This window comes from Mizuhopecten yessoensis, unplaced genomic scaffold (genome assembly GCF_002113885.1).
Source record: "Mizuhopecten yessoensis strain PY_sf001 unplaced genomic scaffold, ASM211388v2 scaffold10963, whole genome shotgun sequence".
NCBI lineage: Eukaryota > Metazoa > Mollusca > Bivalvia > Pectinida > Pectinidae > Mizuhopecten > Mizuhopecten yessoensis.
Genome location: NW_018408809.1, coordinates 310147 through 327503, shown reverse-complemented (window position 1 = coordinate 327503; position 17357 = coordinate 310147). Strand labels below are relative to the sequence as shown.

Sequence of the window (17357 nt, the reverse complement as noted above, 5' to 3'; positions counted from 1 at the left end):
TGGAACAGCCTATCCACTCAAACCAAATCCTTCAAATCACTTGCAGAAACGATTTTAAACTACTAGTATAAAGCAAAGAAAAACCCACTCTCTTTCGGCCTGATCTGGACATTACGACTTTCCCAATACGCAATATACTACGATATGTAATTATGTTTCAGCAGCGCGTGTTACTATAACAGTATGGTTGTAATGAAATGTAGTTATATAATTCATTACTCAATTGAAAAGCAGTATAGCTTATATATGTATACAATATATCTTTATAATGTATGTGTTTTGCATTATCTCTTATATTTGTAACGTATTATCCATGTTGTACATACTTTTATATGTTCTCGGCCATGTGTGAGAGAGAGTCTGTGACTCAACATGTTATTATCGAGTATAAATAAAGACTATTAATATTATTATTATTATTATGTAATTCCCTTGCCCCCAGAGCAAATTTTAGACAAAATTCCTTTATCCTCACATCCTTATCACAGTTCATTTGATATTCAACCCTTTATCCTTTGAAAGGAAAAGATTTTTGAAGTTTTACCTTTAATTCCCCTACTATGCCCCACCTCTTATTTCTTAAAATATTGAAAATCCTTGGCTGAAAGATTCTCCCAATTGAATTTGGACAAAGCCTGTTATCCCTACAGGAGACAAATTTTGAAGATTTACCTTCATTAGAATTGGTTTTTTCAAAACGGCGGCATTGGCGGGCATATTAGAGTTCTGAGCGAACCGAAAAATAACATCGCATGGTCAGGGAGATGTCAGTAACAATCTCAGGAAATATAAATGAAATCCCTTCACAGTATTTCAGCTTAAGTTGAAAATGTAAAATGTTTACAGACAACACACAACAACGGACGAAGACGAATAGCAAAAGGTCATCTTGGTCTAACAGTGCTCCAGGCCATATTTTAATAAGCTAAACCCCCTTTACAATTTTGGTCTAGTGAAAGAATAAGTTGATGGACAGACACAGGACACCAGATGCCTTGCCACAGCATAAGAGCCATTATGATAAATATTCCCATTAGAACAAATTCTCCAAAAAAACCTGGAACTGCATGTTCCTGTAACATGATAGCACATATTGGGATGGCAATCAAACCGTTTCTTCGTTATTACCTTTGTTATTCACTAGGATAAATTTCTTTATCTCTTTTTTTCTTACCAGTAATTGTATATATACATAGTGTGGGGATATCAACTGCAGTGTTTATCCAAACACCAAAACTTAGCAGGTCAGACATATATACATACCGACAAGGGTAACACTTGGTGCCCTGCACCACTTCACGGCAAGGCATAAAACTACAGATTATTGTTAGCAATCCACAGTCCCCAAATATTTTTTTTCTTTCTTTTTTAAAAGTACCATAACTCTGTAGTTTTTTCATACTAAATTTGTCAACATGTATATGAAATATTTCGCAGATAAACTGATGCATAGAAGATATTCGGCACATCTCTATATAGACACAATTTTGGTATGCCTCACTCTAGCTACCAATGCACAGAACTCGCATACAAAATTTCACAACTGTGAGATATGCGTATAATTCAGACACATGCCACAGTGAAAGACTGCTAACTTTTTTCGTCAACTTGGAATATCCTTGTCCTGGGGGATAGTCTGGATGGAAATATTATAAATCATCACAAACAAAATAGGATTAATTGAAATACATTGTAATGATATTTTGCATTTAAATAAGTACAAAAAAAACCAACATTTCTATAATCTATACATACAGCTTTTATTATATGAAGTAACATTGTTTGCAGGAGACATTTTATGAGGTGAGGAAGAATGCCTGCTTACATAACAGTAACACCTACAGTAGATACACAAACAATGGTTTATGTATTTTAATTTTTACACATTTCCTTTTGCCAATATCAATTTCAACAATGAGATTCTTACAAACTGATATCTGATGTATCAGGTTGTCAAAATATTTTGAAGCAACTTAATAGAACTTGACAGGTTTCGTCAGTAATTTTTGTTTTGACGTAACCTACTGTATTAATCATACAACATTAAAAGAGATGTCAAAATGTTCCAAAATAATGTCAATGTAAAGGTTAACTAAAAGGTTACTTTACATAAAGTTTACTTTGAAAAGAATTTTTGATTCTTCAATGTAATTATTATTACTGTCAGTATAACTTCAAATATTAAATGCATGGTATACATGTGTATGTATATAAAATGTTTCCAATCATATCCTACACCTTTTGTTTCTGTTATTGCAGTGAGTAGGTATATATTGCAAACCAAGTTGCTATTTCAAACATGGATACATGTAAAAACATTCACAACAAATATTACATTTGATCCTACTTGATTAAACTAACAAAAACATGCATTTAACCAAATAAAATATAAAGCATTACAAACTGCTATAAAAAAACTATCTATAAAATGTATTACATTTACTGTATATTACTTGTGACAAGTCCAATGTGGAGTCCTTAAAAAGTATTTGAAATGCATTTTTCCCATAGCAGTCAACAGTAAATTCTGAGATATGTAGGAGAAAAAATTCAGGAACAACCATTGTGCCTCCTTTAAATGTGTGACAGGAGTGAATCAAGAAGCTCAAAAGCCTGGTTGGCCCTCCTTTAAATGTGTGACAGGAGCGAAACAAGAAGCCCAAGGGCCTGGTTGGACCTCCTTTAAACGAGTGACAGGAGTGAATCAAGAGGCTCAAGGGCCTGGTTGGCCCTCCTTTAAATGTGTGACAGGAATGAAACAAGTGGCCCAAGGGCCTGGTTGGTCCTCCTTTAAATGTGTGACAGGAAAGAAACAAGAGGCCCAAGGGCCTGGTTGGCCCTCCTTTAAATGTGTGACAGGAGTGAAACAAGAGGCCCAGGGCCTGGTTGGCCCTCCTTTAAATGTGTGACAGGAATGAAATAAGAAGCTCAAGGGCCTGGTTGGCCCTCCTTTAAATGTGTGACAGGAGTGAAACAGAGGCCCAACGGCCTGGTTGGTCCTCCTTTAAATGTGTGACAGGAAAGAAACAAGATGCCCAAGGGCCTGGTTGGCCCTCCTTTAAATGTGCGACAGGAGTGAAACAAGTGGCCCAGGGCCTGGTTGGCCCTCCTTTAAATGTATGACAGGAGTGAAACAAGAAGCTCAAGGGCCTGGTTGGCCCTCCTTTAACTGTGTGACAGGAGTGAAACAGAGGCCCAGGGCCTGGTTGGTCCTCCTTTAAATGTGTGACAGGAGTGAAACAAGATGCCCAAGGGCCTGGTTGGCCCTCCTTTTAAATGTGTGACAGGAGTGAAACAAGAGGCTCAAGGGCTGGTTGGCCCTCCTTTAAATGTGTGACAGGAGTGAAACAAGTGGCCCAATGGCCTGGTTGGCCGTCCTTTTAATGTGACAGGAGTGAAACAAGAGGCCCAGGGCCAGGTTGGCCGTCCTTTAAATGTGTGACAGGAGTGAAACAAGAGGCCCAGGGCCTTGTTGGCCCTCCTTTAAATGTGCGACAGGAGTGAAACAAGAGGCCCAGGGCCTGGTTGGCCCTCCTTTAAATGTGTGACAGGAATGAAACTAGAGGCCCAGGGCCTGGTTGGCCCTCCTTTAAATGTGCGACAGGAGTGAAACAAGAGGCCCAGGGCCTGGTTGGCCCACCTGGTTTTTGCTTCTGTCATGTTTAACATGAAACATACATACTAAAAGAGCCAAATATAAACCAGCTTACAACAGATTTATTTTTGACAATGATAGTAATATTTTTTCTTTTTCATATATTAGGCCTCAAATCCTATGTTGGCCAAAATTATATATATGTACTTATTCTACAGTGGTTGAGGTATCTGTCCATCTACAATCACCAGCCCTCTACCACTGGGTCGTGGGTTTGAAGCCTACATGGGGTAGTTGTCAGGTACTGGTTGCCGGTCTGTAATGAAAGGTCTGGCTGCAGGGGTGTGGCGGGTAATGCCTTCATTTATACAACATTCAGTACCCCTTGGCCAAGAAACTCTTTGTACCAAATTAGGTGATAGACCCGGTCTACACTTGTTCTAAAGTAAAAAAAGTTTTTGAAGATGTGCCCCATTTCACCTGATGGACCCAACTCCTCTGTCTCAAGGAGGGACACACTCTTTGTTTATACAACACTAAGTAACTTTGGCTAAGGGATCCTTGTTTCTCATTTGGTTAAATTTCTTTCCAGTCTAAACCTCTTCAGTGATACTCTTATTTATCAACTAAACTACTGGTCACTTGCAATAAACTAATTAGGGTTGACTTTATTATCCAAAATGTCAAATTGTTCAATGAAATGTACATATCACGATGGAAATCTGCCTCTTAAATAAAAAGTACAATACTAAAAAAAGCAACATTTTCAAGAGTAACAACAAAAGCTACCACATATGACTACTTATCCCGCCTCAGGCAAAAATCCTGTAGTCCTATTGGTTAAAACGATGTCACATGATATCCAGTATATTTTCATATTAGGTCAGTAGAATCTCACATTAGGTGAGTACGAAAGAGTTATCGTTCTTTGCCCATAATAGTCAACTTGTAACAAGATGGCGACCAAGCGGTTTGTGCAGACGACAGCCGATGAATGTTAACAAAGGACATGAAAGTTCACTGAAAATATTTGTGAAATACCGAATTATCTTTGTTAAACTTTTGTTGTTGTTAACAAATTATGTACTAAATTTTATATGCTAAAATTGTTATTGTTGGAATAAATGTTGAATTTTGTATTATTTTGCAGTTTTTTTTATCCAAAGGGCCTTCGACGGGATAAATTTGTTACACAGTTTGTTAGTGACCTAATACGGAAAAAGATTGGGTCTAAAAGAAACTTGTTCGCCTCGCCCGATAGAAGTTTCTTTTAGACCCAATATTTTTCCGTATTAGGTCACTAACAAACTGTGTAACTAATAATACGTTGAAGAACTTATGCAAAACCCATCAGAAGACTACATCAGACACTAGGTTCGTCCCTATTTGGTTAGTGATAAAATCTTGCCCAACTAGTCAAATGGTTTGAAATACAAGACAAGGAATAGATACTCAGACACTCAGATACTCCTGTACATGGAGATATCACCAGAAATAACTTGCTGCAAAACTATTTCTTAAAAAAAAAGAAGGAAAAAAGGCTTGAAAAATATATACAATAAAGTATAAACTCAAGTATAGACTTGTGCTGAGGAATGAATATTGTCATACTAACAAAAACAATGGGCATCAAATAACAAGTATGGTATTAGGAATTACGGGGTAAGAGATCATGGTTATGTATGGTAACTGATGGTACAAAAGATAGCTTCGTGAATCACACTCTATCAAAACTTACTCTTGCTGTTAAAACCATTTAATTTACAAGAAAAGTTCTACATCTGAATTATTAAGAAAACTATCAAATTTATTTTGAAACAAATAAAATCTTACCAAACATTCAGGTTTAGTCTGAATTTCAATTTCTGTATAACCTATTTAAGAATTCACACACATTTATACTGCAGCCCGAAAAAGAATAACATTTCACTCCAATGATTTTAGTAAAAAGTTATTTAAAAAAAGGTAAGAAAAATATTTGTTCTTAAGAATGATAGATCATTATGCACAAACATCTAAGCTTTTAATCTAACTAGACTGATTTTGTGTCCATCATGTATCTTAAACTTATATTAAAAAGAAAATTGGGGATTGCTGTGCATTTTTTCCTTCTATGACTATTTTGAAATAAACATTTTTTTATTAATGATTTCTGACAGAAAGTACTAGATTTTGAATATTTGTTAGTATTGTTTATTAAACTGTCTAGAGATATTAATGAAGACATAGAATTATGATATACATGAAAATTGCACCTGGTGAAGATGAAAAACATTATTCTTCATAATACATCTGTATACAATCTATTCCTTTTGACAATAGGAGCCGTTTTTCTAAAGAAAACCCTTAAATAGTGAAGCTGAAAAATTGGCCATAAATTGTATACTAAAGTAAATAAATAGAGTTTAGCATAAGTAATATCCAACCTCTAACATGGTTAAGATTTACCTTAAATATAAACTTCATTTCCTTTCTCAAAAACTCAATGTGGACTGCCGCAGACGGAAAAGCAACATCTAAGTTTGAGCTAGACAAAAACAACCAATTTTAGGTTCTTATTTCAAATCACTAAGGAATTGATCATCGTTTTTACAGAATTTGAGTTGCATGTTTTAAATCCATAAGTGCATGCCAATATTCATGATATTTTTGATGCTATATAAACTCATTGATGACCATCATCCATAAGAGGGATTTCAAGATCTTAAGAAGGATCCATTAACATTGTAAATACACTCAACAGGTGCAAAAAACCTGAAAAAGGATTAATTGTTGTTAGCCTTTAACTCCATACTCTCAAATACCTCCAGAAAATGATTCTCACACCACTAATACTTGTGTTAGTACTTGGTTTCCTAAACAACATGACAATTACTGAAGATTCTGATCAGACAATGAGAGGTCTACATTCTGTCCTTACATATGTTTTAATGATCATATTTCACTGAATTATAGGTGTTAATATATGGTCTTATTGTCATGGCATGCATTCATTATTAGACTTAACAGATTTTTTTAATACATGTAATAACTCATCAAAATGAATCCTTCACAATCACAATGAACAGAGGTACCAGTATGTGTTAATTCTACTAAAACATTCAAGTTTTACATATACATGTATATATATAGGTTTGACAGGCCGAATATCATGAATGTTAAAAAAAATCACAGAACTCTGTAAAACAAAGAAAACTAGTATTTCAATAACATTTTCACCCAACATGTTATCCCTTAACAATGTACCAGGAAACAATGTTTTCAACCATCTTAAGCCACCCAACATGTCACCCCTTTACAAATTGGAAAGGGGTAACATGTTGAGTGGCCTAAGATGGTTGAAAACATCATTTTGACAAAGTTTACAATGTACCAGAAAACAATATATTCAACCATCTTAGGACACTTATGCTGCTGTTTGGTGTAAAAAGCCAATATCAACGTATGAACATGCATTCCTATCATCCACTTCAAAACCTTAAACTTACAATGAATCTCTCTAGTATTTGTTTCTGAAATATCTTCCGATTGTAATAAAAAGGATGAGTATTCATGTTAAGATTATACAAAAGACATTGAAATTGTCGAAAGAAACTGTTATATTTGTTTTTTAAAAACAGTTTTTGAGATGATTATATTTGAACATGATTCAGTTAAGATTCTGCATGTTTAGATTATACCAAAAGACAATTAAATTTCTATTGTATTTATACCAAAGAAATTGTGTTATAAATTTACATTTTGAGATGATATTTAAACATGATTTTGTTTACATCTCCAGTAAATGTTATAATTGTTATAATTTACTGGTCCTTCTTTACTTGGGTTGCTGTCTTTGCAGCAGTTTCTTCCATTTTATTCTTTTTCTCATCTTTGGCCTCTTCCATATTGCGTAACTTGACCTGAAGGTAGACAATTAGACGACACGTGAGCAGTAACAGGAACACAATGGACAGACTCATTTTGTCAAGACCCTCATCTAATGCCCAGTGTGTGTATACATCCAACAGCATCATCAGCAACATCACAACATTCACCACATCTTTTAATGGACCTAAAACATACGATACAAAATATTTAAAAAACTGAAGTATAAAAAAAATACACAGAAGAAAAAAAAAGAATAACTCTGTCAGTGTTTCACCACTAGTACTGATCAAAATATTTTGGAAAGTTGATCAAATATTTGGAACATATCACACATTTTGATTAAACAATTAAACAAGTCTAACAAATTGATCCCCAGAAATGTCTTAAATGTATTAAGTGGTTAAACTAAAACCCTTTATACTGCCTACAAAAATAAGAAAACCAATCTAGTTAACCCAATAAGGTATACATATATATTACCAGGTATGGCTACCAGTATCACTCCACAAATAATTTCTGTTCCGCCAAACATCTTCCTGTACATGTGTGGGCTTGGTCTCCATCCTGTAAGTTTCCAAAGTGGGAATACGTTGGCACTCTTAATAAACGACCTCCTCTGTAACAAGTTAATAAAAGGTTCTCTTTTATAAAATTGTATATTTAAGGCAGATTTGGAGTTCAAATAATTTTGCACTATGGAAAACGATGACTACCTTGGAAAGACCCAATGTCAAAACTGAACACAAATTAGTCTAAAATTACTGTTTCCAACAACACTTTTTAAAAGGAGATTGTTATTGTGGACTAAGCACAATGTGCCTCTAACACATACTGACATAGGCATTCCCACATTTGGAACGTTAGCTAGGTGGCATATGACAAGTAGTTAGTGACTGATAAGGCAGCTCATGCGAAATCCTCCTATAGAACTGGCTGCAGTATTGATTGTATTTATACTGTAGAGGGGTGTATTGTTGCTTGATTGGAAGCAATACCAAACGTCATATTAATCTATTGAAAAATTAAAGGTTCCCGACACGAAATTATATTAGTGCGTGTCCCGAATAGCTATGGTAAGCACATTACTGTTCGCGATATCTTTCTTCTTAATACAGAGTAACAATAATATTGGGTGACTAATAAATTCATAATTTGCTATTCAACTTTTCTTAATTTACCATTTGCCTGTACAGCTCATCATTGATAGACGGTGACAATTTCAACGTTCCTATAAAAATGAAAAATATCCCCAAAGTCAATGAAAGAACCCTTAACACAAAAGAAGCCATAATTTCAAGAAAGAAATGTGGAGAATCTTCAAAGCATGCCTCGCTCAGCTTCTGCAACTTCTGAACAAAGAAGGACAACTCACAATCCCCCTTTATTATAACCACTTCCGGTGTAAGATCACATTGATGCTTGTTTTAATTTTGTAAATTTCATTTATGGTCTCCATGGAATATAACTCGTTCCAAATCACTGAAGAAGGTGAGTCAGACACATTTGAAAGTTTTATTTTATTTCAGCGTCTGAAATGATAGAGAAGAGCAGTTTTTTAAAATCTATTATTTTTGAACTAACGTTTTAGTGACTGTGATGTGATTATAAGCAAACTTCCGGTCAATCGTTCGTTGAATGTGCTTTCGACTTTTGTGTCATAAATAGCAAGTGTCAAGTCAGAACGGAAGACACTGCACACTTTATAACACTACTCAAATACAACCATATATAAACAAAAACGAGGATGCGGAATTTCAAAAATAAATATCAGGATTTTACGGAAGGTTCGGAGGTTTTCATCGATCAAGAAAAATGGATAGGATGTATTGAGCAAATAGTGAAAAATATTGTAAATGGCATGCCTCCAGACCCCGCCAATTGTGATGGTGGACTATACGTTGGTAATGCTGGAATTGCATACATGTATTATTATCTCTCAAATTGTGACTTGTTCACACAGCGCAAGACAGATTTTCTTGAACAGGGCATGATGTATGGAAAAGTTGCCATGGACTATGTCGAAAGAGGTGGAGATCGAGGTAATCCTCCTTGTTCTTTCATACTAGGACAGGCTGGAACTATCGCAGTGAACAGCTTATTGTTCCATACTGCTGGCAATGATTCCAAATCGAAAAAAATAGCTGAAAAGTTTGCAAGTTTGGCAGATCATGCAAGACCAATATCATTCTATCCCTATGGATCAGACGAGATACTTGTAGGCCGAGCTGGTTATATGAGTGGTGCATTGGCATTGCAACAGAAACTTGGCTACAAGGTTTGTAATATGTAAGGAAATGGCTATCATGAAGATCCTATAAGCTGACAACCACTTTAACGGTGTAAGTAGGAAGCCCATGTTTGGTTTTATGCTCTTACTTTTAATATCAGGTCCAGTACACTCTGCTGATTGAGCTCTGGCTGTAAAGACCTATAATAGCTCTATTGACCTATCTGAAAAAGGTATTTTGAGCTATTTTCAAGTGATTTTCTTTTTTAAGGAAAACGAAATAAAGTCGCTTTTAAAAGATTGTATCATTAGATTGATAACAACAGACATTAAATATAAGTATTCTTTTTAAAAAATAATGGTGTGTCTAATTACTATGTTTTAGTTGATATTTCATGGTATCAAAGTAGTATGTCTCTATTGGGTACAGTATGGGGTAGTATTGGGTATTTAGACACGCCGAAAAATGATGTAAACAAATCGCACAAAAAGCATGATGTGGTGAAAATTAGTGATCATTGCATTGATTTTTGGGATAATAATGCAGAAATTACCTATTGAAATGGGGCTTTCATAAGGCCCCTAATTCATCTTTAAAAAAATCACTGAATTGATACCATTTACTAAAAAAAAAAACAGAAAAATAAATGTCCAGAAAAATATATAACAAGCTCAGTTATCAGTATTAGAATAGATTAAAAGACATTACTTAACTGTAATGGAAAGAAACGCTTCATGTTTATTACAGGGATTGATATTATATTCCTCACAGTCTCCAAATACCTGGTTGAAACATGATGAATAAATAAGGAAATTTATAAATATAACACAATTTCTGATGGATTTTGTGGCTATGACCTAGTAATCTAACACCAACAAATGAAATAGATGACCTAGCTGGTAAATTTATTTATTTTCCATCTGTTGTTTGTTGTAGGTTGTGAGTGAAGACACCCTGAGACACCTGTGTACTGTGACAGTTGAGTCTGGAAGACATTATGCATATTCCCACAAGCCTAAATCGCCGCCCAAGGGTGTGCAGTCACCTCTTATGTATGCTTATCATAAAACAGAGTACTTGGGTAAGGTGAATTTACAAATAGGAAATAAATAACATTAAATCTAATTGATATTGAAAATATAGCTTTTCAGAAGAATAACTAGTTTCCACTCTGTTGTTAACTATTACCTATATTTTGTAATCAGAATGAGCTTTTAAATATCAATGATTTCTGTTAAATGTAGAAGAGGATTTAATTGTCCTGAACGAAAAAATTGTTTACCTATTTTTAGCTCACCTGCCCAAAGGGCAAGTGGGCTTATGTCATGGTGCGGCGTCCGTCAACTTTTCCTTTAAACAAATTCTTCTGAAGAACGGACAGGCCTAGAGTCATGATATTTGACTGAAAGCTTCCTTGGTAGGAGCTTAACAAAGTTTGCAAATGAAAATGACCTTGACCTACTTTCAAGGTCACAGGGGTCAAATATGTCAAATTTTTTAAACGACTTCTCCTGAACAACTAAAAGGTATAGAATCTTTACATTTAGCTGGTGGCTTCCTCTTTAAACGACTTCTTCTGAAGAACCAAACGGTATAGAATCTTTGTATTTGGCTAGTGGCTTCCTGGGATAGAGCCCAACAAAGTTTGCGAATGAAAACGACCTTGATTGGCTTTCAAGGTCACAGGGGTCAGATATGTAAAACTCTTTAAACGACTTCTTCTGAAGAACCAACAGGTATAGAATCTTTATATTTGGCTTGTGGATTCCTGGGATAGAGCCCGACAAAGTTTGCGAATGAAAATGACCTTGACCTACTTTCAAGGTCACAGGGGTCAAATATGTCAAATTTTTTAAACGACTTCTCCTGAACAACTAAAAGGTATAGAATCTTTACATTTAGCTGGTGGCTTCCTCTTTAAACGACTTCTTCTGAAGAACCAAACGGTATAGAATCTTTGTATTTGGCTAGTGGCTTCCTGGGATAGAGCCCAACAAAGTTTGCGAATGAAAACGACCTTGATTGGCTTTCAAGGTCACAGGGGTCAGATATGTAAAACTCTTTAAACGACTTCTTCTGAAGAACCAACAGGTATAGAATCTTTATATTTGGCTTGTGGATTCCTGGGATAGAGCCCGACAAAGTTTGCGAATGAAAATGACCTTGACCTACTTTCAAGGTCACAGGGGTCAAATATGTCAAATTTTTTAAACGACTTCTCCTGAACAACTAAAAGGTATAGAATCTTTACATTTAGCTGGTGGCTTCCTCTTTAAACGACTTCTTCTGAAGAACCAAACGGTATAGAATCTTTGTATTTGGCTAGTGGCTTCCTGGGATAGAGCCCAACAAAGTTTGCGAATGAAAACGACCTTGATTGGCTTTCAAGGTCACAGGGGTCAGATATGTAAAACTCTTTAAACGACTTCTTCTGAAGAACCAACAGGTATAGAATCTTTATATTTGGCTTGTGGATTCCTGGGATAGAGCCCGACAAAGTTCGCGAATGAAAATGACCTTGACCTGCTGTCAAGGTCACAGTGGTCAAATATGCCAAACTCTTTATATGACTTCTGAATAACTAAAATGACCTTGACCTGCTTTTAAGGTCACAGGGGTCAAATATGTCAATCTCTTTAAATGACTTCTGAAGAACCAAACGGTATAGAATCTTTGTATTTGGCTAGTGGCTTCTTGGGATAGAGCCCATCAAAGTTTACGAATGAAAATGACCATGATTGGCTTTCAAGGTCACATGGGTCAAATATGTAAAACTCTTTTAAACGACTTCTTCTGAAGAACCAACAGGTATAGAATCTTAATATTTGGCTTGTGGAATCCTGGGATAGAGCCCGACAAAGTTTGCGAATGAAAATGACCTTGACCTGCTTTCAAGGTCATACGGGTCAAATATGTCAAACGCTTCAAACGACTTCTTCTGAAGAACTAAAAGGTATATAACCTTCATATTTGGCTGGTGGCTTCCTGGGATAGAGCCGGACAAAGTTTGCGAATGAAAATAACTTTGACCTCCTTTCAAGGTCACAGTGGTCAAATATGCCAAACTCTTTATACGACTTCTGAAGAACTAAAATGTGTAGAACCTTCATATTAGCCTTGTGGCTTCGTGAGATAGAGCCTGACAAAGATTGAGAATGAAAATGACTGACCTTTTTCTGAAAAATTGAAAGGCATAAAATTATAATATTTGAAGAACGATGGCCAAAAAGCATAAATTCTTATAATATTTCACTGGTAGTTTCAACAGATGGAGTCGTCAAAGTTTACGAGTAACAAATTTGTAGTACAGTATAATATTTGCTATGGCTGCTTAAATATTCAGGTGAGCGATACAGGCCCTCTGGGCCTCTTGTTCATTTCTGCACAAAAGAGCAGGGAAAAGCATTTATAGGTACCCGTATGAAGGAAAATTATGAAATGTGTTTTTCTGAATAAGTATTTAAAAAGATATAAAATCATGTCTATACAACCTAACTACCATTTCTCACAGTGAAATTGGTAACAGTTGAATATTCTTTGATCAAAAACCTTTTTTTCTAGCGGGGAGGCTGCTTTTGATACACTTTAAAGAGAAATGCATCAGTGACAAATATTCTACAAACTAAATCCGCAAATAATTGAGAGCCTTAAAAATATCTAGATTTTATGATTAAAATATATTCATTTTTATTGTAGCATAGTTTAAAGGGTTGTAGTAGGATGAGGAATAGTGATAAAGATAGTGCCGTAGCTGGGTCTCGAATCCACGACCCTTGGCTCTCCAGCCCGGTGCTTTACCGCTGAGCTAAAGGGAAATTCCCTACAGCTGAAGCTGGTGAGGCAACCTAATCAATGCACATCTTTTACACCTATCACCCTTTTTTTCGAACACCAACCCAGGTTCTTTGACTCCCCGCCCAGGGTTTATCCTACCTTGAACGGGGAGGGTCAACGGCATCAATCTGTTATAGGACGAGGAATAGTGATAAAGATAGTGCTGTCGCTGGGGCTCAAACCTGCGACCCTTGGCTCTCCAGCCCGATGCTCTACCGCTAAGCTCAAGGGAAATTCCCTACAGCTGAAGCTTTTAAGGCAACCTAATTAATCCACATCTTTTACAAGGGTAAGCTTTTTATGCCATAACAAATAACACTCTACACAGAAGGGCCAAGTAAGCTTAAGCCAAAGTTTGGTGTATGTTTAACAGAATAGTCACCAGTCTGTCTGGCATCAACTTTTGAGCTTATCAGAATTCAAATCGCCCTTCGTCCGTGGTCTGTCCGTCCTTAAACAATTCTTGTTATCGCTATTTCAGAGAAAGTACTGGAGGGATCTTTCTCAAAATTTATATGAAGGTTCCCCTTGGTCTGTAGTTGGTGCATGTTTCCTTTTTTGACTGATCCGATAATAAAAATGGTCAACAGGCCGCCATCTTGGATTTTGACTGTGAATGTTTGTTATCGCTATTTCTCAGGACATTCTGGAAGGATCTTTCTAAAATTTTGTGTGTTGGTTTAATCCTTAGTGTGTAGTTGTGCATGTTTACTTTTGAGACAGATCGGATAAAACAAATTGGCCAAATCTTGGATTTTGCCGGTGAATGTTTGTTATCGCTATTTCTAAGAAAGTTCTTGAAGGATATTTTTTTTAATTCATTATATAAGTTCCCCTTTATCTGTAGTTGTGCATGCCTACTTTTGAGACTGATCGGAAAAACAAAATGGCTAACCAATGACCATCATTTGACAATGAATGATTGTAATCGCTATTTCTCAGAAAGTTTTGTAGAACCTTTCTCAAATTTGACATGAATTAAAGGGGCATCACGGTGAAGTAACTTTATTTTTTGTCTTTTTTTCAAACACTACATAAACATATCAAGTGAGACTCCTTATGGAAAATAACGATCGGATTTGGCTGAAATAGATTCATAAAAATGATTAAATCTAAGATAATCATCGGTATTTCTACCTGTCTGACCAACGTTTTGTTCAGGGATTTCCCTCTACTAGCGCATGCGCATAGCACACCATTTCTTTGTAAACAAAATGACTGGCCCTGTGAAGTAAGCGAAAGAAAAGTGTTGTACCGTGTCAGCTACGAAACGAAAAGTTGCCAAATGGTCAAAAGATAGTGCAAGGAGTACGTTACGGAATCATTTTTGCAGGTCGGCAGTATTCAAAGAAGAAAATAACTGCCCTAGCAGTTAGTACGGTGCATGTATTCTTCCGGATAGCCGGTTAAGCTGAAATAGAATCGACAGAAATGCTAGTGCTGTTTATGTTATGAATAAATATCTAAAACTATTAAGCTCGCTAGTATCATTGTCTGAGTTTGAGTTTGAACACAGATGAACTTAGTTTAATATGTTAATGGGCATGTATTGGAGAGAGTTTACTTTGTGTTTCTATAATTATTCAGTGGTTTATGCGAAAGGAAGGGATAAGTGACTGGTTAGTTTGATTTTNTACCGGGTTCAGTAAAATGGTATGATTTAATTATATTGCTGAATTATACGATTATTTTTGTTTTTACATGCAAGATTTAAATTAGTACTAATATGAATACCCGGCCTCCTCTGCCCCGGCAATATATAAAAAAAAATCAGAAAGGTTTGTCCCTTGGTGTAGGGAAGGTCTTTAGCCCCGTACCATCTGTACCGGTCACATTCCGGTACTAAATTCAATATATATTTATAAATATCTACTTAATGTTTATGCCTATTATCATTGTTGACATTTAATTGTAAATGTATGACGGGAGAAGGCTGTGATAAATTGTAAAAACTTGTACCCCATCCCTTGTTCAATTTTATTGGCAACAAATATGTTTAAAGCTAAATGAATTTAAATTCTGAATATTGGCAAGCGTGCAATTAACTTCTGATGATGAATGATTACTGTTGAATAAGTTTGAATACAGACTTAGAAATCATATTACTTGGTTTCATAGCGCGGTAAGAAGTTGCAAATCGTTTCATCTCGCTCAGACCACTTGTGTTTACTGCCTAGTCAGGTGACATTATCAGCGCTATTTTTAGCAGGGCTTTCCCGAACAATTCAAGTGGTCAAACTGGACATTTGGAACAGACTATGAATATGGGAAGTGCATACAATACATACATTCATTAAAAAAAATATGGCTCTTCACGTGATGTCCCTTTAAGGCTCTCCTTGATCTGTAGTTGTGCATGTTTACTTCGGAGACTGATCAGATAAACAAAATGGCTGACAGGCACACTTCTTTATTTTTGACAGTGAATGTTTGCTATCTATATTTCTCATGAAGTTCTGGAGGTATCTGTTTTTTTCAAATTTGATATGTAGGTTCCCCTTGATCTGTAGTTGTACATGTTTACTTTGGAGAGTGATCATAAAAACAAGATGGCCAGAGATAGTACTCTTTCTGATATTGTAATGATTGGATCTATTTTTCTTACATTTAAAGAACTGTTCTAGTAAATATGTGAAATGGTGTGTTTACCTAACTTGATCAAACAGATAAGAGAGAGGATCAATGTGATATAGAACTAATAAAGATGGTACAATGGTGGGCACCAAGATCCCTCTGGGATCTCTTGTTTATCTCACCAGGCCATCCATTATGTGTTCTTCTCATCAACCAATGTGTCAATTGCATCCAAATTTGGAAAGGAGTATTATTCCGAGATGAAGTTGATACAGATTTGTAATAGAGGAGGGGCCAATTAGTGCCAAAATATCTCAAGAGATCTGTAATAAATCAGCAGTCTGATGATTTTGATATTTTGATATAGCACCCAGGGGCGTTTCTAGGATATTTGAAAGAGGTGGCGAAGAATCAAATGTTTTTGGACCTTTTTTTTGCTAAAAAAAACCATAAAATAATTGTGAAATGCACTAATGTAACGGTTCCTAACCTGGAGCATGTTTTATGCCGAATTCTCTCCATTAATTGTCTATGGTATATTTAAATGAGAAACGAAATTTTACGGATCACCAATCGGATGGGGGAATAAGTATAAAAAGAAATTAGAGTATGTGTTTAATTAATGAATATGATAAATTGCCATATTCAATACAATATGAGCAGATTACGAAAGTTTTTTTTTTTCTTTTTTGAAAACGCCCTCACCTGGACCCGCCCCTGGCACCCTTAGTGCATGGTCCAGCATATTTGACAAGTCTTTTGCTTGATGTACTTCAAAGTATGTGAAAATAATTAATTTAGCCTGTATTTCAAGTCTCATGGGTAAAATTTGTAAATAGGCGAAAAGCAAATTCTTTTGAAAAACAAACAAGAGGCCCAATGGGCCTGCATCGCTCACCTGTTATTAATCTAACACTTGTAATCTTAAGATTTCATAAGAACCTATTAAAAGATTTAAACATATGACGCCTCTGACCTTGATTGTCGAACAAGGACATTAGGTTGAAAGTGGATCAAGGTCATTCATTTGAACTAACATGGTAATCCTTCATCCCAGCATGCTACAGGCCCAATTTCAGTACCCTGGCCCTTTTGCTTATTGAAAAGAAGTCGCTTGAAGATTTTACGACATTTGACCCCTGTGACCTTGAAAGTTGGTCAAGGTCATTCAGTTGAACAAACTTGATAGTCCTTCATCCCAGCATGCTACAGGCCCAATATCAGTACCCTGGGCCTTTTGGTTATTGAGAAGAAGT

General features: G+C 35.8%; 2 protein-coding genes across 2 annotated transcripts in view; one reads left to right on the top strand and one right to left on the bottom strand.

The window, feature by feature from the left end:
• Positions 1 to 1741: 1741 nt before the first annotated feature.
• Positions 1742 to 8953, bottom strand: LOC110464127 (transmembrane protein 35A-like). The gene is made up of 3 exons (XM_021519191.1): positions 8644 to 8953; positions 7946 to 8081; positions 1742 to 7649 (listed from the first exon to the last, which is right to left on the bottom strand). The coding sequence occupies exons 1-3, from the start codon at positions 8752 to 8754 to the stop codon at positions 7399 to 7401; spliced, it is 498 nt and encodes a 165-aa protein (XP_021374866.1). The 5' UTR covers positions 8755 to 8953; the 3' UTR covers positions 1742 to 7398.
• Positions 8954 to 9078: 125 nt separating this feature from the next.
• The window catches only part of LOC110464129 (lanC-like protein 3), a 12858-nt gene continuing 4579 nt past the window's right edge, over positions 9079 to 17357 (top strand). The window contains exons 1-3 of the mRNA XM_021519193.1: positions 9079 to 9740; positions 10630 to 10774; positions 13594 to 13630. Of these exons, the coding sequence (XP_021374868.1) occupies positions 9210 to 9740; positions 10630 to 10774; positions 13594 to 13630 (713 nt within the window). The 5' untranslated portion in view covers positions 9079 to 9209. The remainder of the gene's footprint in view (positions 9741 to 10629; positions 10775 to 13593; positions 13631 to 17357) is intronic.

Excerpts from the sequence above, each read along its gene's own strand:
- LOC110464127 (XM_021519191.1), bottom strand. The coding sequence starts at position 8,754 with ATGGCTTCTTTTGTGTTAAGGGTTCTTTCATTGACTTTGGGGATATTT. Across the intron at positions 8,082-8,643 it reads ATGAGCTGTACAGGCAAATG|AGGAGGTCGTTTATTAAGAG; the intron begins GTAAATTAAGAA and ends AACTTGTTACAG. Across the intron at positions 7,650-7,945 it reads GATACTGGTAGCCATACCTG|GTCCATTAAAAGATGTGGTG; the intron begins GTAATATATATG and ends CGTATGTTTTAG.